Raw genomic sequence first — 26,227 nt, forward strand, 5'->3', positions numbered from 1 at the left:
ATAATAAATAAATGTAGTTACATAAGAGTAAAGAAAGAAACAGGCTTCTTCAACACTCCAGAGACCAGAAATGTCAACTGCGGTCGTTGAACTGTTACCAAACAACTTAACAGGCTTAAGTTTCTTAAAAAATACAGTGCGAAGCCAATTCCTTTTGGAAAAAATAATTGCTACAAACCATTACAAAGTAGCACAACACAATATGAAATGGGAAACAATTTGCTCTAGTGAAGAGTGGGACTATATAAAACTCTAAATACGCTCTACCTGTCATATGTATATTTCAGTTTCTAAATGCACTGGTACTGTCAATCTAATTATTTAAATTACTGAAGGGATCCTATTATTTTTATTTTGTCTTTTTTATTTATTTTTTTATTTAATTTTTTATTACGTTTTTTCTTCTTTGTTAGGATATATTGTCATGTCATCATATTGTCGTGTGTGTTATGTGTATTTTTGCCTGTAATAAAAAAAAAAGAAAAAAAAAGCTCTTGCTTAAAGTACAATAGAAAAAAAAACTCAGGAAGGAGAAATGAAACAAGGAATGCCAAGTCATTACTGCTTGTTTTAAGAGCTGTTCAAGTGCAATTGATGCCTTCTTTCCCATTGAAAAGTTAAACAGCCTGCTGTTATCTCCCAACTTCAAATAAATCTAATAAGTCTCCACTAAAATGACTACATTACTGATACTAATACAAACCTTTTGACTGGGTCTGAGTGTACAAGTGCGGCATCTGTCATTACTTTCATCCAAGACTCCATCTCTTTGGCTGTGTCTGTGCAAAAGTAGTATGTCCGCATGTTGGGGTGTGTCGCCTGCTTTGACAGTGGGCAGGATCAGGGACAGGAAGAGAGAGAGAGAGGTTACCTGGAAGAGAGAGGAGAGAGCATTGACTCAACTGGGATTTATAGTACTTCAACCCTGCCTGGTGAGCCAAGGTTGACTGCTTTTAAGTTCATCACTAAATATAATAGGTATGATAAAGCAGTTGAGGCATCCTGTGAGGCAATGACTACTTTATTGCATCTCATATTTCTAAGCAAATAAAACCATGAGAAATGCAAGGTGGTGGCCTGTGAAATGCAGCTAGCTGTGGGTATCTCTACCATCCACATATGTCAAACCATGAGTCATCAGAGTTACATACATGCTACTAGATTAGGCTAGTAAATCTTCTACAGTACTGCAGGACTTACCATGCAACGCTGTGTATGGTAAACACATTGCTCCACAGTCGATGTTCTCTCACAAACCACCATATTGTTAGACCATGTAAGAGCAAGACACAGATAGAGAAAAACAGAATGTTCAGTGAGCAATCTCAATATCCTGTTTACCAAGGTCTGAAAACAAAAAGCGCTGTCATCGCTCCAATTGCTTCAGAATAATAGAGTAAGGAATAAGGGACTTTATGACACTGCCACGTTAGCCACAAAACAAGAGACAGGAAGAGTTTAGAATGAAAAGTATGCAGTCAAAGAGTCATCCCATTCCTGCGTGAATCACTATGAACTGAAGGGGTCGTGCCCTGCTCTCTTGTTTCTCTCTTCACCTCCTCCTCCTCAACTCTCTCTGTCAGCCTGTGTCTAAGTTGGAAATGGAGTGGGCTGTGGTTGGAGAGACCTTGGGCAGACTCCTGGGCGTCTGTGTTTGGCTGTGCTTGGCAGGGCAGCGCTGTTGTCTCTCAGGGTTTATAAAGGAGCCACAGTCAAAGACACAGCACTAAGATCCCATAAAATGTAGTTGTTGCACTGTAGCTTGGGGTTTCAGAGTCAGCTTGGACTATTGCAGCCCTCTAATACTAAAGTACTGGATAGCACAAACATAAGCTTGTTGGCCCATGCTTTCTCTTGGTCTCCCTGACTCATTTCAGTGTGCAGTTTAAATTTAAAAAATGGTTCACATCATTTCACTGTCAATTGCTTGGAACTTATTTCTAAAGTAAACACAAATTGCTCAAAACAGCAGTTTAAAGCAAAGTAAACCTAGAAGTTTGTTTTTTTTGTCGATAGAAAACATCGTGGACACATAAGACCACCACAGTGAAGCCACTACTTTCTAACTTCAAACTGTGTTCCAGGAATCCAATTCCCTTTTGGGGAGCTATGTTCATTCACTACTTAAGATAAATAATGTACTTCTTAAAAAAAAAAACATTTGCCGAGGTTTTAATTTTCTCCCCAAAACCAAATAATACTGCTTTAATTTTCTATGCTCTGAATTCATTCAACCCCAAAAAGCTGCAGTCTATGAAAGTTTGACAGGAATTAAAACATGCTCTGACCTTGAAGGCATATTTTCTGTTTATGTGATCATCCACAGACAGCATGGATACATGAAAGCTTGGTAGGAGGATGCTGCCAAGTATCCCCTCCTCTTTTTCATCTGCAGAGACAAACCAAGTCAACACAATGAGTTAGGAGCTATTTTCGTCAAGTCATCTTCAAATGAGTCTATGATGCTACACTAAACTCCTATACTAATTTGTAAACATACCAAAGGCTACAGACAAACCGAGTGGGTTGTGAGATAAAACAGAAAGAGGACAGTGTTGGTCAGACAAGCAGAGGGTATAGAGTCCAATCAGTGGAAAAGATGAGCATTGATTCAACCTTGTGCACAGCTAGGCTGCTCTAATCCTCATTAAGTTAGCTGACAGAGCTCCACATTGACAATAGAGGACTGCAGCAGCACTCTCCACAGGGGGGATTATATTGGGTCCGAGTCTTATGCAGAGAATTGCTTAACCTCCCAGTTTGATACGAGCCGTCTGCATAGCTCACCCGAAACAGTGCAGGAAAACAAACAATGACAGGGACGTGGCTGCTACAGTCCCGTATGTGCATTTGCTTTGTTTGATGTGTGTGTATGTGTCTCTTTTGTGCGTGTGTGTCTGTGTGTGTATATATATATATATATCTGCATCCTTTTGTGTGTATGCATGTGCAAGTGAATATGTGTGTGTGAGAGAGTGTGAGAGTGTGTGTGTGCGCGCATGTGTGTATATATGTGTCAGGCTAGGCTGCTCAGCCACATCCATGTTTCTGGCCCTGTAGGTTTCCATATTGAATAATTGAACACACAAATATAACTCAAACTGGGGCTGTTATGCAAAAGTCAACAGAAGCCTCTTTACACATAGTGGTGGTGGCTAGGACGAGGTCTATAGTGAATAGTGAATAATCTTTGGGGGAGTGAGAGTGTGGTAGCTGAACTCTGGTTGGCCTCGGGTCGTTCAGAGGAAGCTGAGCTGTTTGTCCTGCGGCCCTGTAGAGCCTTGGCTCCACAACTGAAGGATTGAGAGATTGATGGATTTATCTGTCCGCCACTCTCAGCCCTACCTTCATCCCTACAGCCCCACACTTATTTATTCATCAAGTCTCTCTGTTTCTCTGCCTCTCTGTCTCTAACACACACACACACACACACACACACCGGGCTCTACAGAATAGTCCAACATAAGCTGGCACAGAGGGAGATCCTGAGCTCATAGTGATAGTTTGATATACAAGTGTGGCAGATAGCAGTTGTGTTTAGATGAAGGCCAGGGGAGTTCATGACCTTTCTACCCACTCTCTGCTGATGGGTACAATTTCTCAACATGTCTGTCTGGATGCAGCCTTTGGGTCTGCTGCTGTCTGTGGCTTTTGTCAGTCAGTGGGCGGAAAGAGGGCGACAGGAGTGGCAGACACCAGAAATAACACAGACTTGTTGCCATCCTGCTCAGCAGAAATGATGTCCGCATCCACACAAAGTGAGCAGGGGCTATTGGTCTGGACTTGTGCCAGGCAGCAATTACAGTTTCTCTGCAGTCAAAGCCTAGCAGCAGGCCTAGTCTATGGTTAGCTGATGACCTCACTGATTCACATCCAGGATTGGATTTTTTCAGTAGGGGAGTTCTCAAACGCTCTCTGAACACAGCTGTGTCAATATTTAATATGACCATTTGCACTGCATGAGAGAGGGAGAAAATCTCAGTCAATAGCAACTCAGTCAATAGCAGCTTATAAAAAATGGAATGGAAAACCCTCAAACTAGGCTGGGACTCCCACAGTCAGCCCACCTATGAAAGCACATGATTGATGGAGATGCTAGTGGTCATTTAAAACACTGGTAGATCAATCACAAAACATTCAAGTTTCCATTTCAATAAAAAGTGTTATTTAAATTGTTTGGTTATGCAAGTATGGGTTGTCTGACGAATTATAGAGCCATTTAAATTGCACTCACATCCCAAAGATTGATCACTGTATTAATACGATGGTGGTCCCTACAATGTAGAATTTGAAGAGGATATGTGCATATTAACAAGATTAATCCTGTTTAGTGCTACTGAATCCATGGATTAATGCAGCCTTTTATTTATAATATGGGAGCAGGTTAGCTTGAAGCAATTAATTTTATGCAACCACTGTATAAAGAGAGCCTCATCACTGAAAACTTGTTTTATGACTTATCATTAGAGTGTGAAATTTAATTTGATGCAATGCTTTATCTTTCTGTGGCTGCTTCCAAGCCTTGTTTCAACCCATGGATTTGCTCAGGGAAAAAATGAACTCTCAAATGCCAAAACAGAGGACAGGAGAGCCATTCCAATTAAGATGTCTCCTCAGTTAGTCCTGACAGGCTGCCTGCCACAGGGGCTCACAGCAGCTCAGACAGAGACCTGGATCCTGATGAATATCACAATCGCTAAGAGCACAGCTTCCAGCTCTGAAGGTCACAACAGTACTTTCAACCACTAATCGACTGCCACTGTTGTTGTTAGCAGGGCAACACAACAGAAAGGTGTTCTCGGTAGACAAGAGATGACTCACCTCTGTAGTAGAACAGGCACAGGTCGGACAGCACAAACCATCTCTTCTTCCACAGCTTCATCCCTGTACTGTCCTACAGGAACCCAAGAGGAAGAGGGCACGGTTACACACAAACAGACACCTTCTACATACCACCACAAACTAGAGGGAATGGCTTGATTGTGAAATGAGAAGGATGACTACTTCTGTCTTACCCAGTACTGTTGTCATAAGTTCAGTCACCCCCTTTGATATAATTAGTTGATTCTGTCCATTGAATCCTACTATATGATTGGTTGTCTAGTTTATTCCCCCACCTGACTGGCATGACACCAGCAAATCCTTTCTTCCCCTTTGTTTTTGGTGTGTTTATACTGCTGCATTTTCCTGCTGACTGTCATCTGATGATGGCCTCCTTGCCTGAAACGTTATGTTTTTAATATTCTTTAGATAAATAAACACTACCTTTAATGGAGCAAGTGTGGAAGCCATCCATTTTGTACTATAAGGATTCTGCCATTCTCATTTCACACATTCTCGGCCAGAGATGTTAAGAAGAGTAATCACATCATTTGGTATTCAGGGGAAGGATTCGATTTCTGTTATGAAATTAAGTGAACATAATAAAGAGAGTGCTGCACTGTTGTAAGTATGTGATTACAACCAAAACAACAGCTTCCCCTTTAAGAGGGAGCATATTGTTCAGTGGGTAATAAAAATAAAGCCCCTTTACTGAAGTCGTTCTCCGGTATCACTCAATACTGCGTTCAAAGGGCTTTTCAGGCTGCTGCTTGGAACAGGACATGGGGTGAGGGATAGGGTATTAACTGCCCCTGTTTGCTTTGTTGGAAAATTTGAGCAGAGTCCTTAATCTTAGATTCCACCCAGAGGCAAGAGTAGGGGAAGGGACCTCAACAACTCTGTCATTATGGTCGAATGGCATGTGGACAGCAGTTTACTTCAAATGGAAATTCAGCTCCAGGGACCAGCATGTTTAACATATTAGTATCGAAAAGATCTGCAATACCAGATGCAATTCAGTATGTTCAGTTTTGAGGCACTTCCGAAATAGTGCAACACCAATACTGAAATGCTTTGCTTCCATTAATTCATCACCTTCCCTTCATGAAATCCTTGCCTGCAAAAAGTTTTGGCCAGTCATTTTCTGATGTGTTCGTGGATGCTGTACCATTTACCAACAGTTCTGTCAGATCTCACTCTGCTCATAGGCAGTTTGGGTGGGAAGAAAAAAATGAGGCTTTCACCATCAATCACTGTGGCATTTTGTTCTCCCAATGGATGCACTGAAGGGCTGCAGCTTTACTTCAGCCAAGGACTTCAATAGCTTCCAGGTTTGAATGAGGGAGGAAAATAAAAGTGCAAATCCAGCTTTTCTTAGTGGCGGCAGATTTGTGAGTCTTTTGCTTGAACTACATCACCCTGATTGAGGTCCCCAAAGAAAAAGCAGCTGGCAGCTGTACGAAAGGAAGCCTACTTGTGCTCACACAACTGTGCCAGGAGGCTGCAATCAAAACTAAATGACAGTCCCCCACTTAGGAAGCATGAGAGAGCCCTATTTGGCCAAGAGCTGCCTCAAGCACCCCCTTTTCACCCCTGCTGTAAGCAACCAGGGAACCATGATGAGGGATTGCTATTTAAACACTGCCCATTCTGGCTGACTGGCTGAGCAGAAAAGATGGACAAAGCAATGCTGAGATCTTGTAAGACATCAAAAAGCTTCCTTTGTGCTCATCTTAAGACTGTTGATCAAACTCTACAACAGGGAGAGGGAGAATCTAAACTGTGTTTTATATGTGGAGAAGAGGGACATTATAGAACAGAAATTTTGTAGATAAAAATGTTGCGTCTGATGTTTCAAGATAAGTCAAGGATATTTTTCCCAAATATTCTTGCTTTTAAATATCAATTGTTGAACTTATTTCCCAAATAAATAAACAATAATATATGATTGAAAAGTTTCTGTCTTTGACTCATGATTTGATTCACTGGACTAATTCTAAAGTTTTGTGTAAAGCAATCTGAACACACTCACCTGTTTATAAAGCCAGTTGCTCTTGAGTACTGGGGCACCAGGGTTCCTCCTGATAGAGTTAGATCTCTTCCCAAAATTGTGGATTTTTTTGGATGGTCTTGAGGGCTAGAAATATGAATGAGTAAATAGAAAGGTAACCTCTACACACAGACAAATGCCACTTCAGGATTACATAACGGTTCTACATTTGTGAATAGAAAACACTAAATAAACCTTGGAAATGTGTGTTAACCCATTTCAAAATTCCTTTCTCAAGCCCTTGACTGGATTTGAAGATTTTGGTCAGTGATCTAGGCCTATGATGTATACTGGTAGTTCTTGTACAATGCTACTGCTACTGCTACTGTAAGTCTTACGCATACTGCAACTGAACATTTTTTTCCCACATTTTTCCCAGACATTTTATCAATTCCCAAACTTGTCAAGACTTGGAAATGATCAAATTAATTTTCCATTCATTTGCAGACTTTACAGACATGCGTAGGAACCCTGTTTTGATGTGTGCAACTCACTCTTCCTGCTGGGCTACTGGGGTGTGCGGCGTAGTCCGAGCCGCCTGTGTAGTTGGAGGCCTCACTCATGGTGCTCAGTGGCCGGTCCTTCTTCTCATTCGCCGACGCTTTGGGGGCAGATCTAAACAGGAGATACAGAGTGTGCCAAGAGCATAGGCAAGCCATCAGTCAGAACCCTAGACTACTTTCTGCTCAATGACCATGATAAAAAGGAGGAGAATAGGAGGAGGCAGCCTATATTGTCTGTGCTTCTATTCAGTCCAATTCTCTCAATTTGCCCCATCAGTCCTCTGAAGTCCAAACCCTCAGTTCTAATGAGATCTCAACATGGGCCCATGAATCAAGCCAATTACTCCCACCATGTCACTGCAGATACATTTCCCTTTCTCTAACAGATTTAAATGGTCTGCAAAGTCTGCCTGACATATTGAGCTGCAGCAGTTTATGCAGCAGTGAATCAGGCCAAGAATGAGAAGAAGGCATCAAGAGGGTCCAACTGAAATGATGAAAACTTTTAAAAGCAACAGTTGAATGCAAAATAAGCTAAATGCATTTGCCATAGATCCTTAGGATAGAACACCTTGTGAAATAAGTTGTCTCCAGCCCATGGAGATGTCCTACATTCTTTAGGAATGGTACAACGTTGTGGTCTAGAGGGAACAAGACAGGAAAACGAGAGTAGAACAAAAATACTGCAGCACTGCAAGAAGTGTCATCTCTCAGATATATTGGGTTTCAGGTCACTGAACAAGGACAGATACTCCCGCCCCCCTGGGTCCCGAGTGCAACTGCACAGTGACACTTCCCCCTATAACCTGCTCATTTGATACAAGTAGCCCAACATAGTACACCCATCCATGGACTCCAGGTTCTATGGTACAGTGTTTCCCATACATAGGCTCATTTGTGGTGCACCGCCACAATGTCAGCACGTGCCACCACAAAATAAAAAGCTGGTCAGTATATAGAAATTGATCTAAAGAGATCTCTAACACTGCACATCACATGTTCTCTGTCACACCAGAGACTAATCTCGCCAGTGTTCACGCAGCTGTTGCTTGTAAACTCACCGCACACATGCCTTTCCCCATCCGCTTGTGTAAGAAACCAGTAGACAAGTAACATTGTGCTCAATCCGACAGAGCCTCACGTTGTGAAAATGAAAGTGAAACTTAAAATTCTTCAATTTGCTCCAATATTGCATGTGTTTGTAATGTGCAAAAAGTAACTTGACACTTTTTAGTTGTGGGTGATAGGGAATTAACATGAGTGCAGTGCAAAGACTGGCACATTTCCCCTGTTCACCATTGGATTCTACTGGGCACACTGCTGTCACTGTAGGTAAGGACAAGTAAGGCCATGATATATTGAAAATAAGTTGGCCCCCCACACACACACCCCACCCCCGGTCCACCACATGTAAACTGTCAACCTGTGGGAAATACTGTGGCACCACTTCAGCATCAATTATGCACTCTAATCCATCCATCCATCCATCCATCCCACCCAGTTCGAACTTTCAATCCATCCATCCGTTAGACATAATCATTTCAGACTGCATGCTCTTTCGCTCAAGGTACACAAATACAGAAAGGGGTCACATGATCAGGGGTCATAGCAACATCAGCTATCACCACGGCAGGCAACAGACACAGGATGCACATTCCCGTGCAGGACAGTGTCAGAAATCACAGGTCCGATGCTACATACAGACCCTGCAAACAATGACAAGACAAAACAATGACAATTACAGATAGGCTATGTTTTACCTGTATTTGGAAGGAAAGTTGTACGGCTGGATGCAAGGCTCATCAGACTGAGTTGCAAGAAGCACCAAAATCTTTGAGTGGACTAGTTCAATAAGGTCATTTTACCAAAGTAGCAGCATGATAAAGTTCATCAACTGTCTAAAATGAGAGGCTACATAAGGGTTCCTGTGTAGAGGTGACACATCCCTGGAGACGGCATCAGGGAAGTCATAGAGTGGCGAGTGACTAATGCTCTCTCAACCTCAAGTGCACACAATTTTCAACTGGCTCTCTCTTGACTTCTCTCAAATAACTGCTTGTGGAGAGTGATGAGCAGCCACGGAGAATTGCCTTCTTCTCTGTCTAATGAGCTAGCTCCAGAGAATGAGCTCCAGAGATTTTTAGCACTTCCAATGACAGGCTAAATCCTGAGTGAACCATAATCAATGGCGTGTCAACTTGCCATCACAACACAAAGAGGGAGGGGGAAGAGACTGGACTGTGTCTGCTGGGAGTGAGACATTGCTCTATTTGATGCTCTATTTAGCCAATAGCCCATTTCCGGACTCTGAGCTGCGGTGTTTATGGGCTTTGTTGAAAATTAGCCTGTGCCTGATAATCAATCTGCTGGCAACACAATTAAAAAGTCATGAGTGCATCAAATTGGTTGCTTTGGCATAAGAGCTGGGCTGGTAATGGCAGATATAAACACCAGTGGGAAGAGTGAGTAATGGGAAAAGCGGTGCTGTATTACAGTTCTCATAACCAATTTAAAATACTGTTACATAGAAGTATAAAAATGTAATCTTCAGAATTAAAGCAGCCTCTAAAAAAGGAAATCTTTATGAGTTCCATGAAGAGGGAAGTCTTCATAAAGAGGGAAGTCAGCCATTAACAGGGCTGTTGATGTGGCATGATGACAGTAGCACACGTGGAGGCCATATATAGGCCTACCTAATGATGACAAAGCAGTGGTGATGAGAATTCAGAGCAGATGATAAAGCAGTGGTGATGAGAATTCAAAGAGGCCAACTCTCATTTACGCAGTATTCACCACCTAGGGCTCTCCAGCATTTCTCTACCACTTAAATACAATGGCCACATGCAATGGAGAACACCAAATCCTTCACATCTACATTTTGTCACGAAACTCTGCTCTGGCTGGCATACTCTAAAATGTCAGCAAGAAACCCCACATGGGTCGTGTCACAAAACATTCTGTTTTGAGTATCTGTCCGCTCTAAATTACTATTTTCTTGTGTAAGTTGGTGCTTATCTCATGACAGTACTAGTCCACTGTGGATTTGACTGATGTAAAAACAGACTATATACTAATAGCTGTAGCAACATACCAGAACTGAACAGTCACCACTGTGTTTAACGCAACTCCATGTCATCAGCTATGTCACTGAGTCTCAGCTAGAAGCCTGAAAGGTCATGTGATGTCCCTGCTGCAAAACAACTTCACTCTACATCTGCTGGCCAAGCTGAGAATAGAGAGAGTTTAGTTTTGTAGATTTTGGCCAATTATAAATCTGTTTGTCTTTTGTCTGTGTGATAAGGGTGCCCTTATGAAAGTAGCTTGAGTTCAGTCATGTAGGCTAGTTGAGCCTTTTAGGTTGGACGAAGTATCAAATCAGTCACTTCATTTTAAATGAATATCATTTTTACTTTAGTAATACTATAACTATACTATATAATCAAGTGATTTGGATTTTATGTGTTAATTAACAGAAAAATAGGATTGTGATATGCACTTATGCCCCTCTTTAACTGTGTTGCCCTCATGTTGTAGGGGATTAAATTGGGGATGTCGCACAAAGCCCTTGTATCAATTCCACACACAAAGACTAGCCCGGATGTACAGGAGCGCTCCACCACTGCTTGTTCCCTCAATGGAATGATTTTGTGTGTGTGTGTGTGTGTGTGTGAGTGTGAGTGTCTGTGTGTGTGTCTGTGTGTGCGTGTCTGTAAAAAGGGTGCAGAGGGATTACACTGCCACTGAAGCATGGCCCTCTGGGCAGACTGGGGGGAAACACTGAACTGAGTGGCTGAGGGTGCATTTTAAAATGACCACGCAGCATTTCCAATGAAATAAGGGTGCTTTAGGAGACTTTTGTTTGGTGGTGGTGAACCTGACCTTCATCTTTTTAACAAAGAAAAGACTAAGAGACAAGGCAAGCATACACAGATTGGGATATACACAGAATTTTGAGTAATATCTAGCATATATATTTAACATTGCTGCAGGCTAGGGCTGGGCAGTATATAAAAAAAATGTACTGACCGACACTATGAATTTTCTACAAACCTTATTTTCCACATTGTTCAGTAAACGCATTCCTTCAGTGCAGTGCTCCAGTGCAATCCAGTGCTTGTGTTCCTTTAATTTAAAGCCGTTACCAATAAAATTTGAAACTTGATGACCCCTTGGCGACCCCTTGAGTCTTTTGGTAGTGTTCTACATCACTGTCGTAAAGACGACTCACCACTGGCTAATTTTTGCATTACAAAAAAATATTTTTGTCGGCATATATTTTAGTTACAACTAGATTGAGCCAGCAAAGCATTTTTTGCATAACAGGTTTGGAATTTATTAAGTTTGGGCAATGCTAAGAAAACATTTCAGCTAACAGGCTACTAGGTTATGATACTAAAAGACAGCCAAACTACCTGAGTGTAGCAATATAGTAATAATAGAATGGAGCTATTCTTCTTGACAATACCTTGGTGAATGATATGGTTATCCTGATTATTCCACTACTGTAGTTTACAGAGGGCCATGACACTAATGGAGACTGCAATAATTGCGTACCATGTAAAACAGAATAAATAAATAAACAAATTGTTTCATTTAACATTAGAGGTAAATGTGACAATAAATCATGACATGGGTTTCAGGTCATATCACCCAACCCTACTGCATGCTGACAGTAGTAGCACAGCACAGGGAGAAGAGTCAAAAAAGAGGTGTTCACAAAGTCCTGCTTTTAGAGACAGGCTGTCAGAACAAAATTAACACTTGACTGAGTTCTGTTATCACAATGTGCTAAATGATTAGACTTTCTGACACCTCTTAGCCTGATGTGGAGTCAGTTTGTGAATTAGTTAGGTCCCTGCAGTTATAAAAGCGAGCGGGTCCAATGCTACCTTAAACTTTGGTGTGGGCTGGAAAATCTGCAAACTGCCATTTAGAGTGAGCTGAATGGTAGGGATATGGATGTCTTGTCCAACATTTCAACGGCTTGAGGTTAAGCTGAGGCTAAGTGGGTTACGATCTCCCTGCAGTTAGTTGTTTTTCCTTGTCGGTTTGGTTGAGCACAATACATGGTTCAGACAATAATATGCATCTTGCAGGACTTTGGAATGCAAATGCATAACAGGACATCAGGCAAAACACCATTCATAACACACGCAGTCTGTTGTTAGTGTGCAACGACAAAGATCATGAACAGACAGATGTGCAAGTTTTTACATATAAACAGACGCAGAGAGGAACACAAAGGCATCCATTCGCACCTAATAGATTATTACCTGCTAAACGCTGGGTGAACCAATTTTCCACAATTCACGCTACAAATAGAGGAAAGACACATTTGTTGAGAATACAAAAAATAAGCAAATACTAGGGTTCAACCAATATAGGCTTTTGAAGGCCAATATCGATATTTTTGGATTGAAGCTACCAACAGCCAGTATTTTGTGCTGATATCAATATCTATAATTATACAATAAAATTGTAATCATAAAACTGCATATCCCTCAGAGGTTTAATGCCATTGACTAGCTGATATCTGTTTTTTAATAAAAGGCCAATATCGTCCCAATAGATCACAAACTGATATATGAGTCTAACCTAGTAAATACAATCAGAGGATAATAGGTGTTGTTTAATATGTGCTGAAATGCAGGACTTTAACATCAAGGTAGCCCTGCTTTCTTGTGATTTTTATGTCAACTGGAAACTATAGCCCCATCTCCACCAGGAACTGGCGAGTAAAGCCTGGCCATTATCACTGTAAGAGACCACTTACAGATGGTAATTGTCTGCTTCAAATAGACAAACCATGTCCCACATGCACATCAAATTGCAAATTACTCATCATTATCCCAATCTTTTTACAGTCTAAAGCACTGACTACCTGTCAACAATATCATCACAAACATTTTTTAAATCTGTACGCACTATATTATGACAAGTCAGTCACAAACATTCCCTGTCAGCATGCGCATGACCTTGTGGAGCATTGAAATTAGGCACAGCTGTGAACTGAGTGGCAGAGGAATGCTGAGACTGACATTTCCTGTGGTGGGAGGAGCCAAGTGTAAAAAATGAGGTTGAGCTGTGACTTGAGCTGTGACTCACACGTCACAATAGAGTTGGAGGTGGATGTTTCCATCATTATGAGTGACAGATGTACAAGTAAAACAACCTCTTTTACACCTCATGCCCAATGTTGAAGCAGATTAGGGGAAACTAATGTACAACTAATAGCATAAATATGTCCCTCAATTGCTACACAGTGAATGTGAAAAGGCTGTTAATTAGGATACTTAAAATGCATTGTCTTGGTTTTCCTAGCATATATGTCATACAATGTACCATTTCCAGGATCAAAATTTAAGATAGGTAGTTTTTTTTTTTCCTTTCTTAAAGTGCAGAGCCGATTAGGCAGTGATTTTCAGCCTGGCCTCTTTATCCAAAGGGTGGGAGGGGGCAGCTTAAATCCTTCTTTGCCTTTTTTTACTGGTCCAGGGTGAAGATTTTCCCCATTACTTTTGCTCAAATACAGCCAAGTGCTGGATAAACTGCAATATCTTATTATGTAGAATGACAGTGAGTCAAAGCATTAGGTTTATCACTTCATTGTTGTTGCATTCCCAAAGCTGACCTCTAGCGCATGTGATTCGGGTGCATTTTGCAGATTGACTTACAAGGATAAAAATACTAATTGTCAAATTAGATAATAGCTGGCACTGTCATGTTGTGCCTCACAGCATGAAAAGCAGCAGAGATGTGAGAGTAACAGTGAGGGGAGGAATGTGTCAAGGGGGTGCAGTGTGACAGTCCTGGCACAAGCTTCATCACAAGCATTTTCTGTTTATTCCATCTCAGCTGAAGAAAAGGCAACTAAGAATGTGCTGAAACAAACAAGCTTACCATCTCAGACCTTAGTAAGACCAGGATTTTCATTTCTAAGCCACATAATGGAAATGGCGGAAGCTTTGTTTTGGTACTTATGATGGGCAATTAAGAAATTCATAATATTCCACAAGTTATTGGACTGTGGCCACAGGCTTCCCACACGGGATGGAAATTTCATGGCTTGAAGCAGAGCATACAGTTTGCACACATTGGTAAATAAAATAATTGACACCAGTTGTGATGACATGAGTTGACTGCAATAAGCCAACAAGAAGGCAAATCTGTTATGACCTCTGAGGGAAGTGAGACTGAAAGTGGGGCTGATATGTGTTGTGCAAGGCGGGAGATGAGAGTTACGGCTAGTGTCCTGGTTGGGGTTGTGATGCAAACAGGTACTAGCAGGTCTGTTTATCACAGGAAAAAGTTTGGGGCATGGCAAGAAATGTAAGTGGGGAGCTGTGAAGGAGGACAGAGCTCCAGATCCTTATCAAACCCTCTTTCTTCCTTGGTGCTCTGTCACCATGCAAGCCTCTGGGAGACTACCTGTCTTTGTCCACACATCGCTATGAGTGAGGTGTCAGTGGGAGTGAAGCTGGCAGTGAAGAGTGAATGGCAGGAGACCTTTCATGAGTTCGTCACATGTTTCCTGAGGTGGTGAGAAGTTGACAGATTCATAGAGTTGTTCTCCTTAAAAGTGAAAGGTTAAGGTGACTGGCCTCCAATCCAGTCATGTGGGCAGACATGTGATGACTCTTGTGCTGAGAGCAGCGTAGATGATCACATGGACCTGAGATTGTAGGGGGGGGTAAACAGATGTCCATGTACTTGAGACAACTGAAAAGACCATGAACTCTTGTCCAGGTCAAAATGAGGGACTGACTGACTGGTACAGGCAGACGATCAGCCCTTAGAACATTTAACATTGCCTTACAGTCCAATTACACAAAAACTAGAACCACTCTAATAATGATAAATATCACTATGAGGGATATTTTACATATGCTAAGTTAGTAGTTTACTAGTAGTCTATATAAGGAATTTGTTTATGAAGATGGGGAATTGGAGGAGCACTGAACAGGAAAGGCTTTGAACCCATAGGGCAGAAGTGCAAACAGAGGGGACCATGGCTAATACTGGTGCAGTGTTGTCTACACAAATCGGGAGTTTCAATAGCATGACTGCAGTGCTCAAATATGCTACCCAGTGGCATTCTAACAGCAAAAAGAAGAGACTTACTGTTCGTTGACGACAAAGATGCAGTTGTCTTGTGAGGGTAAGCCTGAGACAGGATGCTTGCAGGTCACCTTCCGTTCATTGTGACTGGTGAGAACAGGGAGGGGAGAGAAAAGAAGAAAAAGAGTGAGCAATCTTAGAGAACACCACAGACACTTACACCTGTCAGTAACAATAGCCCCTCCACTCATACTTGTTCTATCCCCAAAGATGGTGGATGAATAGGCTGCTTGTGACTTTAAAAACCCTGTCACTTTTTTAAAAAACTCCAGCTGTCAGAGGTTCTTCACCAGCAAAACATGGCAGTAGCTTGGAGTAAAACTTTGCATGGGTTGAGGCAGAACTGAAAACAGGACCAGTGATTATAGGCAGGACAGATAAACACTATAGAGGGGATTTCAGCAAGCCGTGTCAGTGGGGGACTATATCAATGAAGTGAAAAAATGTCCAACTACACACACACACTGTCAGTCTGACACTGGCACAAGCACTCATGACACACCAATATCCAGACAAACCAAAAAAAGGGAGCTAAAGCACAAAACAGCAACGCTTTTGTTGTTAACTATTTTGCTAAAGTACAAAATGAAAGGAAAGTCCATGGTGTTTCAGGCTCCAAACAAAAATAGAAACATGCTAGCCTACACAAAGTAGGCACAGCGATAGACATGGAAATAATTTTTCCCTCTTAGAGCCTTTCCTTTTCACACTAATGCTCCCCATGCCTTGGCTTTTACAGCTACCTAGAACAAAGATGGATGCATAAAATAGCAGCAAAGAGCAATACAGACCTGGAGTAGTGTGTGGTGGTGAACTTCAACATCATGAATCCACTATTCCAGCTTTAAACACTAGAATCCACTCTTACATTTTAAACTCCCGGCTTTATGAATACTAGGAACAGCTAATTCTGGCCCAAATCTACAGGCTCCAGCAGCCTGTCTCGCGTCCTACACTCATCATCTAATGACAGAGATACAGAGGATGCCACCCACCCAGCCTTTGGTCCAATTACAGCCTCCTACAGTCACTTCCACCCTAATGTGATTAGAGCACCAGGACACAGACCACACAGTCTTGGGAGAGGAGGAGCACAAGGCAAGCTGGGACCTCTACAACAGTAGCAGCTTTTCCAGTAAAGCAGAGCGGAGCCTGGTCAGTGTTCTGTGTGATCTGGATGGCCTGGGGGCTGGACAGCTCAATCAATTGTCCTGGGGGGAATTACCAGCTTTGTTGCTCCTCACGTCATTAGCCTATCCTAAATCAAGTCCTTGTTTCAACAATGTTGTTTGAATAGCGAGTAGCCTGGGAGTCTGCAGAATGAGTTCAAGATCAAGAACCTGTTAAGCAGCTTCCCATCTCATAATCTACAAATTAGAAAACACAAATCCATGGTTATTTGATTACACTGTCGGTGAATTACAGCAATGGGAAGATCAGTAGCTGTATAGATCATGCTTTCAGTGTATTTATCAAAATGGAATGGGCAGCAGAGACTAAAAAAGCCTTTCATAAACAATTTGAGTAAAGGAAAGAGCTATAGTATAAATCAAAGTCTTCAAAGTTACTATTCCCTTTACATGCTAGACAGAGTTATTCTACATTTCAACTCACTTGGCCTGTACCATAAACAGAAGAGAGCCAAGCTACAGCCCAAAAATAACACTGCTTTTAAACATGGGCTGCTCAAGTACTGAAAAGAGCAAATAGTACGTATGAAATAGGGGGTTTAGTTTCAGTTTAGCCTGGAGAGCAGCAGTCTCCATAGCTCTGGTCTATAATTACTGGAGGCACTGTTGGCAGCAGAGCGTTCTGTGCGGTCTTAGGGCAGACCAACGGCACCATTTGTCTTTGGTATCCCTTCACATATGCCTATACTGCTCTGCACATACTGTAGGTTGGCTTCAGTTGTAAGTGAAGAAAGACGCAAAGTCTGGATGGATGTGTGCACACAGCAGTGGGATGAAAGAGTGATGTGAATGAGCAGCTCCAGTGAGTGAGAAAAATCCATCACTTTTGTGCACTAGCTGCAGTTTTGTGGTTGGCTTAGCAGTCTTTCACAGGCCAACGAAGGTTTCCTAATGACCTGCAGGCTGCTAGGATATTCTGAGTCTAAAAATGCATGACCAGCATCGCTCCGGTGTATCCACTCTGACAGGTATATTAGCCAGTACCTTTAGTGATTGTTAATGTGTATGTAAAGCACTGACTTTCCTAATACCATCGGCCTTCCATGGCTCCACTGCAATAAATCAAAATGAAGTGCTAACAACGTTCCCTGGAGTGCAAGAACACACAAGCCAAGAACTAAGAACTGTATTAATCAGGTGACGAAAGGAAAAAGTGGGCCACAAAATAGCATTCTGGTGATACAGATTTTATTTAACAATAACAACATAACAGCTCGTCATTATAGAGATTTAGTGTTGGTATGCAATCCTTTGGACAACTGAAGGCTACAAGCCTTTTGTCTTGATGGTCCTGCATTCAAGCCCTCATGTTGGCAAGCAGCCGCCTTGCTGAATTGTCCTTGAACAAGACACTGAATCGCTACCAGCTCCAGGGGTGCTGAAGCTGACCCTATGCTCTGACCTTCCTATGGTGAGGGCAAGTGTAAAGAGAATTCCCCTGCAATAAAATATCACATCACATTAATCTTAGAAAATCCAATGTTTTTCTTCAAGACATCCAATTGATACACATCTATGCTGTTATAGCTGTTATATCAGCAGATTTGGAGCTGTAGCAACATCTACTGTTAAAGAACCTGAAATGGAAAGGATATGTAGATCAATAGGCCGACTAACTGCAGAGCTTTCAAAGGTCTTAGTTAAGACACCACCTCCATAATGAAATGTCTGCAAAGGTTCTTTGGATCTTTGGTGACATCTATAAAACCAAAAGGCCCTCCTGATGTTAAGTAAGTTTTTGCAGATGTGATGATGGACACATGTGCCAGGTCAGTGTTTTTAAGAGGGGATTGCGTGAAAGCACATCAAAGAGTTGAGTCCCCACAACTAAATGGACGGAAGCTATTTGAGAAGGTCCTAAACTTTCCCAACGTGATCCATGTGACATAGGAGGACAGTCAGTTCTTAAACCCAAGTGGAAAACATGGAGGCTGTAAAGTAACTTGAGGGCTGTGGTTTTGTGGAGGCTAGAAGAAGGATGAGTAACGGCAATAGACATTTTCCTGTTTACTAGAAGAGGCTCCCTTTGGACAACCACTCTGATGTCCATTTTGTTAACATGTACCAACTGGACCATAGTGACAGACAGCATGCATGCCACCTCCCACAGGGGGTGGTAAGACTTAACAACACTGAATAAAGGCTGGAGGCATGTATTCAAAATCAATTTTATGGCCTCCACATGGTATCAGTAGCTAATGGCAAACATGACAGGAGCAAACAATTTGTGACAGAATGTGTGGGCTGGTCAGAGATTGCCTTGTCACACACCATAAGGGCCTTCTGAAGAGCAACACTAGATTAGAATGTAATCAAAATTGATGACTACAGCCATTATAGCATGAAAATGCATCAATGCAGAATAGATGCCAGCTCAAAATTAGATATCCCTTTTGAACAAAGTGTTTTCAAAACTCCTCTGCCAACTAATCTTAGCCTACAACACCATTTAGAATGGTCACACAAGCACTGAAGGATGTGGTCTGTGGTCACTATAGTAGAAATTAAGTTAGTGTAAAGCCACTGAGCTGTACAGTAGGGGGAGCATCTGGTAACACTTTTGCCTTAATAGAGGGCAGAAACATTGTTGGCTCTTTCTCCAGTTTTTGCTTTTCTTCTTGTTGTTTTGTATCCCAGGGGGAGATGATGGGTTGGAGGGGGGCACCCGGAGGTTCCTAGCCCCTTGACCTCAGATGTGTAGAGGCGGGGAGGTGGGAGTAGCAGTGGGAGTTGTTAGTGAGGTTGACCACCCTGCAGTGAGGAGGGTTGGACAGTCCTCTGGGTCCTGGACTGTCCTGTTCACCATTATTAGCAGTGAGCTGTAGTAATGAAGAGCTCAAGGCCTGGGGTCAACACACCGCAGGCTTGGCTTTTATTGTTGAGTGGGTCTTTGGGTCCCCCACTCCCCTTCTAAAATGTAACCCCAAACAACTGAGAGGCTCCAGTAAGGATCTTTACATTAGCAAGAGGGAAAAGGGTTACTTGACTTCCGAGGACATATCCTTGGATTTGAAAACCAGAGTGTAGGGGTCGCTACGGGAGGCTTCTTTGTGTAATTATTTTACTTGGAAAGCAAAGCAAAGCCTGGAATCTGGATTTCATTTGATATGGTTTTAAAGGGTGGGGTGGTGGCAAACATTTGGGTTAGCATTCCACCTTATTGATTTCATCTGTGAAGCTAAAATAGGTCTCTTTATTTTTAGTCATTCTCCCAGAATTATCCAAAGGACTAGTCTGAATGATTACTTCAAATACACCATGAATGTCCCCAACACCACAATTTTTTTTTTATCATAACAGGTTTCTAATTGCACCTCAACTATGATTAGTCTATGGTTGGATGACTGCAGTTCATTAAAAACAAAAACAAGGTTGTGAACTTACCTGGGGTTCTGAAATCATTGTCAAAAAATTCAGAATTCAAAACCAGCACTCCTTCAAACCATCTATAAGTTTTAAAGTACAGCAGAAATTCTCAGTACAAATGGATAAGAAAGACAACAGAAACGTACGACATGGGACACGGACACGCTATTTGTCAACTTATGTAAAATCACCTTAGAAGTTAACCAACATTTTTACCATCCTTACTTTTTACTTGTCAAGGGAGCAAGGAAAAAATAAACACACCATTTGGTAGGCTACTCATACTTTTTGGCAAATCATGTGATGTGGAGTAACTGTGAAAATGGAAGGGGATTTCCCAATTCTTTGGTGTGCTGAAATACTGGAACCTAATTTCTCTAATATTTCCATTTGAAGGATATGAACTGCTGTAGCTAATTTGGCTGTGGGGGGCCTAATTGAGCAATGTTGACACTTTTTGATACTAACCTTTATTTAACCAGGCAAGCCACATCCATCAATAACTGTATAAGCACAGTGTCTGAAAGAAGTCTGAAATGCTTAGCCAAAACTGTAATAAATGAAAAATATGGGGAATTTTTTTGTTTTTTTTGTTTTTTAAGTCTAGTTTGTATTTAAAATGTTTTTCATACATATAATACAAAAGGCCCAATCCAACCCTGCTTTCACCCTATTAGTGGGTTTGCTTTTATATTCAGCTGAAGACATTTTCTTTCTCTACCAACATTGAGTATCATCTAAATATGAGTTTTAAATGTATTTTAAAGCTTGAAATGGTTTGTTTATGTTTGTATTGCATGTAAGCATTTAGTGCAAAATGGATTTGTATTTTCAGTTTTAGTGAAATGAAAGGGTTACAAAAACAAATGTTATTAAAGGGGAATGCCGCCCATTTTCAGTAGTAAAATATGACTCACTATCCTTAGGGGAGTATTGTGATCAAAAAGTCTGAATCCGTTCCAGAGCCAGAATTCCCAGGCCCAGCTGGGACAGGTCACATGAACATCTTATGTATCTTGGATGCCAATTTGTCACGCCCCCTTTTCCGTACAATGCAATGTCAATGGAAGTTGGGATCTAAGATGTGAACCTGGAGATTTGAAAGCAAACTGAGAGCTTGTAGCCTAGTTTACTGCAAAATTGGAAAAGGGCACTGTCAATTTCAGCCTTGAGACGGACAACAGTAAAAGATTTCTTCACAGCTTTGACCCCTCACCATTGTCTTCATTCTGAAGGTCAACTGAATATACATTTGTTTCACAAATCCTTTTCTCTAGTCATATCACACGAAGAAGAAAATCTGCACTAGATCATGTGTAGAGCTGCTGTCAAGATACATCATGGACAAAATTTCTATTATTTTACATAGGCTACCAAGCCAATGCAAGGGCTACATTGCACTGCAGAAGTGAGACATCAAAGTCCTTTCAAAGGAAAATATTGCAATTTGCATCGGCAGGTCACATCTGTTTGCCCCAGACCAGTCATGCTACCGTAGGGTTCATGCTCCATGCTTTTCACCACTGCTATTCACTTTGGAACAGCTCGGGCATGGAAAACCAGGTCTCTGCCCTCACAACTTCTATAAATACATACCGCTTCACCACAGCAAAGTGATCTTTATTATTTTTAATTGAATGCCTTTCAAACTGCTTCAAGGCCTCTAATGACTACCGTCCTGTTATGCAGGACTGTACTGTGCAGCAAGTCAGAGTGATCCAAAATTACTAGGACCCAATTTCCCAAGGATATGATCTGATGACATACAGTATACATCCATAGTGGATGCTTTTATCAAAGCACCTTACAGTACCATCAGTGCGTATATTTTTAGCATGGGTTGCCCCAGTAGGATCATACCCCTACCCTGGCAGTGTTAGTGCCATCATGCTCTCCCATTTATACCAGGATTGCATGGTACCAAACTCCAGCTCTAGCTCCCTAGGCCCACATCTAAGTTGTGATGTGTTTTTATGGTGACATTTCATTTAACTTATGAGACTACTGGTATACCAGAATTGTTAAAGTTGTACAAAATGCACCTCCATAAATGTCTATGCTCTAGATCATAATATAGTTCCCTAGACCCCTAAACTTTTCATAGATAGGCTAATTTCTAAATACCACCACATCACAAGAAAACCTATGGGCAAGTCAACAGGAGTTCAACTGGAAAACCTTTCCCCCCTCAAAAAAATCCAATTGCAAATCTCCAAACAGCCTTTCATTGGGAATTAATTCTCTTGTTAATGCCCATGAATCTAATCCTATTACACAGGAGGAAACTTGGACACAACATTAGCCAAGGCCAGTGAGTACTGGCTAACGCTTGCATATTATCAGGTGTAGTACTCTAGTTGGCACAAAAAACTGAATGGGTCTGCAGTAGAACTCCTCAGTACTACATGGATATTGACTGGGGGTTTGAATAGCCCTCCTCACAAAAACGGAGCTGAATAGGCAGAATGCAGTGTGTAAGGGGGCATGTGGGGGCCAGCAAGAGAAAAGACAAAAAAAAGACACAATAGGGGGTTTGCAATGCCTGAGAGGCCACAGAAAATGCTGTGCAGCACGATGAAGTAATGTGGTGTCACAAAATGGCATTAACTGGACTACAGTAATAACCTGGACTAATTTGGGAATACGTCATGAAGGAAATGAGATGACAAACCTGTAGCACACCACAAACAATCATGGCATAGAATATGTCGAGTAAGTTGCAGGTCTGTTAAGCTTTGACTTTCACCTTAGACCTTTTTACTTAACCCTTGAAAACAGCTACCCATTCATGCTACACAACAGATTTTTCACAAACAATTAAATTAGCAGCCATCTTGATGCAGCTGTGACTATCTGCAAAGGGTGTGAAGGTCACGCAGCTGAACAAGCAATTCAGGAAGATTTCAAAGCCATGGAAACAACCTGCCCTCTCAAGGAAAAATAAAACACTGTTTCAAAGGAATGTCACTTAGCATTGATGGAGAGAATGGAGTAAGCAACTGGGAGAAAACTGTGGTGTATTGGTAAGCCTGTACCACCCAGCTTCAAACTGACCTTTGCCACAGTGACAAGAGGCAACCATCTTAAAATAGTTCCTCATCAAAACCTAGGGAATGGTTCCTTAAAGGGCTATTTATGTCACAGAACTAAACCTCCCAACATTATATTAGCCACACATCTCAAATTTCCATCTCCACTTTCATTCTCTGTAAAAATCTCCCCTAGTTAACCATTCACTGTTCAATTTCAGGCTTCATTAAAGACAACAGCAGGCTTGCATTCAATATGGCTTTCATGGCAAGATACATGGTAGAAGCCCAAGGGCAGTCTGTTGAGAGTGATGACTCCAAAAACAGCATTATCTAATGGTCTTTGCGTATGAATTTCCTAAAAGTGAAATAGTAATCACAAAAAACGGTATACTGTAGCGATGGAGACGGTGTAGGCAGGACAAAGAGCAGAACTGTAGTCACCAAAGAAAGTGTCATTCAAAACCTTCTAATCAAGGCCTACACTGTTAAGGAAAGTACATATGTATTCACTTGCATGCATTTAGATGGATGTGAGGCTGGGAAGGCGCAGACAATGGAAGAATAGAAGCAAGATAGCACATACAGTGGCAGTATTGGCTGGGATTTTTTATGATGTATGAAAAAAGGTCTAAAACATTAGCTTTGGCTTTGTTGTGCTCGTATCATTAAAGATTATCTGAATGGGTAAACAAATTACGATGGTTTCATGTGTGTAGGGGGAGGACATTACATTTTACACCAGAAACCGGGAGGAAAAAGGCAAATGAACTAATAAGCATTTTGACTCTGGCCAAAATGAAATATTTTCTTTGGTGAGAATTTTCAGGTAGTGCCAAGTGCTTCTCTCCACATTGATCACAGAAATTCGATCTACACAAACACCTGCCACCACGTAAAATGAATGTGTCTCCAGTGATCAATTATAGGAAACTACTAAGTTAAGAAAGTGAGGAGCTGGAAACCACTTGAGCTGATATTAAAACTTTCAATCAAAGCTGTTGTGGAAAGCAGCTACTGGGAGGCTACATCTCACACTTTTCTCAATATCTCAGCACCTCAGTAAAAACTGAATATCTCACAAGGATAGGAGGTCTGAATATCTGACAAGGAATGGATAGGCTGAATACGGGGGCGGACACCCTCTGCAGTTTTCGCCGTTCTGCTGGTTGATCTTTTACGACTCTGCTGTCTGAAATGAAATCTGGCCCCCACGCCTCCTCTCCCCTTAGTTTCTGCTCAGTGAGAGCTGGGCCTTCCAGCAGCCAATGAGCAACTATATTACTGCTGACCTCTTCTCCAAACGGTACCAAACTCCAGAAGTTACACAGGTTAAAAATCGTGAATGGGAAGAGGTCAATTTCACTGCCTGATTAGGCACAATGGTCACTGAATGACCTCACAAGGAAAGTAGACGAGTACTGAGGAGGGCGTAGTTTATACTCTCCTCATGGGTTTGACGTGGGTCTATCTAATCTTTAAACTTTGTATAGCGTTGCTACCGAGACAGTCTATGACATAGTATAATAAATATGAGGAGTTACAGCAAGGCCTTAACCACGAGCCCCATAGAGACACTTGAAACCAAGAGAACTCAAATGAAGGATCAAAACAGTCTTCCGATTTTTGTACCCTTTGTTTACATACAGGCACAACAAATGGTCATGGTCGGCTGTGTGGATTATGTTAAATTGTGGTCTAAGGCTTACACCCTTGTAACATTAAAACTAATGAAATAGGGTACGTCACACATAGATCCCACATGACCACGAGGGACTGGTTCTCCCACTGCTTCATGACCATAGCCATGTGTTTTCCAGAATTCTGTGAGAAAGGGCCAGATTAAGAAAGCTAAGACAGTAAAAGCACATGTTGCTTAGCAGACCTAAGTGAGTGTGAGATGGGCAAGGCAGGCTATTAGAGAGAGGACCTTGTCTGGGTCACTGCTCTGATGAATGCAGGGGAGTGGGTGGGCAATGCTGCAAATTACGGCTTAATTGACTGTGATTAACAGACAAAACCTTTTACAGATCATCTTCACTCATCCTGCAATTCAGTGGCTCTTGACAAAGGTTGACAGTTTGAATTCTTTCAAAACAAACATTCAAGTGAGACAAAATACTTCAAGAAAATATATTTGTAAATGTTGTTGTGGTGCCTACAAACAGTGTATACCACTCCCCCTTCTGAGCGAGAATGTGTTTTGCATCACACCCATACTGGGTTAAAATTCTAAATATTAACCAGACAGAATACAAACTGAGTGAGAAAGTCAAACATATTTCCCCTGGAGGGGTTTACTTTACACTGTTGTGTAGAGTCACTCGAAACTCCTGGGGCTCAGGAGTTTCAGTAGCTTTATTGACCAAAGGGAAGATGAGCTCATAAAACTCAAGACTGAAACTGCAATGCATTCCTGTATTGCATACAAATTTACAGTAAGAGAAAGATGCTTATACCAAACACATACACCAGATTTTTTGTCATTGAGGATAGAAAAATAACTTAAACCCAAACTAATTAGACAAGAGAAAACATCAAAAACTAAGGAATGGTTTGCATAGAGCTGCAGAAATGCAAGTAATTCCCCTTTATTGTGATTTGTGAACTGACTATGTCAACTCAAAATTACGTTCAAGTAACGTTACAACTACCTTACAACCTGCCACGAGATGTCTCGACAAAATCCAACCGGGAAAACCGCCAAGAATTTGCCTATTGCGATAAATGAAAACAACACAACATTGCCAACATTCGGTAATGTCCAGTGCACAAAAGATGTGGTTTGAACGTATAAAGCTCTGCTCTGACTGGGTATGGAAAATGAAAGACTGGGGATGTTAAAATTGCAATCAAATCATTAGGACTGAATAGCCTTTTACTAGAATCAGTCATCACCCACAACGTAATTAAACATCACACAAATACCGCAATTATCATAGTGCGAAGTATCAAGAGCAAACCGTCGCACACATCCACAGCATTGCGTAGGGCTTTTAACGGTACTTACAATGAAAAGCTTCTTCCACAAATATCCAGGCAATAAAACTACTGCAGCGAAGTCAAATGGCGAGATTAAAAAAAAATATGTAACCCGTTATCCAGATGTGAACGTCAGATGCAAGTTAACGATGAAAGCGACTCACGAAT

General features: G+C 41.5%; 1 protein-coding gene across 9 annotated transcripts in view; it reads right to left on the reverse strand.

The window, feature by feature from the left end:
- The window catches only part of LOC139910316 (pleckstrin homology domain-containing family A member 5-like), a 78,319-nt gene that overhangs the window by 19,973 nt on the left and 32,119 nt on the right, over positions 1–26,227 (reverse strand). For 6 of the 9 annotated variants that reach the window (XR_013504344.1, XR_013504343.1, XM_078282968.1 and 3 more), the window contains exons 4-9: positions 15,496–15,579; positions 7,366–7,486; positions 6,854–6,958; positions 4,822–4,894; positions 2,289–2,389; positions 704–819 (exon numbers count right to left, since the gene is read on the reverse strand). Coding sequence is in view for 7 of the 9 variants with exons in the window: in XM_078282968.1 (XP_078139094.1) it covers positions 704–819; positions 2,289–2,389; positions 4,822–4,894; positions 6,854–6,958; positions 7,366–7,486; positions 15,496–15,579 (600 nt within the window). In the remaining 2 variants the exon portion in view is untranslated. Of the gene's footprint in view, positions 1–703; positions 820–1,200; positions 1,276–2,288; positions 2,390–4,821; positions 4,895–6,853; positions 6,959–7,365; positions 7,487–15,495; positions 15,580–16,283; positions 16,359–26,087; positions 26,118–26,227 lie in introns of those variants that run through there. The other 3 variants (XM_078282974.1, XM_078282971.1, XM_078282973.1) reach the window with 3 other exon arrangements.

This window comes from Centroberyx gerrardi, chromosome 4, assembly GCF_048128805.1.
Source record: "Centroberyx gerrardi isolate f3 chromosome 4, fCenGer3.hap1.cur.20231027, whole genome shotgun sequence".
In the NCBI taxonomy this organism is placed as follows: domain Eukaryota; kingdom Metazoa; phylum Chordata; class Actinopteri; order Beryciformes; family Berycidae; genus Centroberyx; species Centroberyx gerrardi.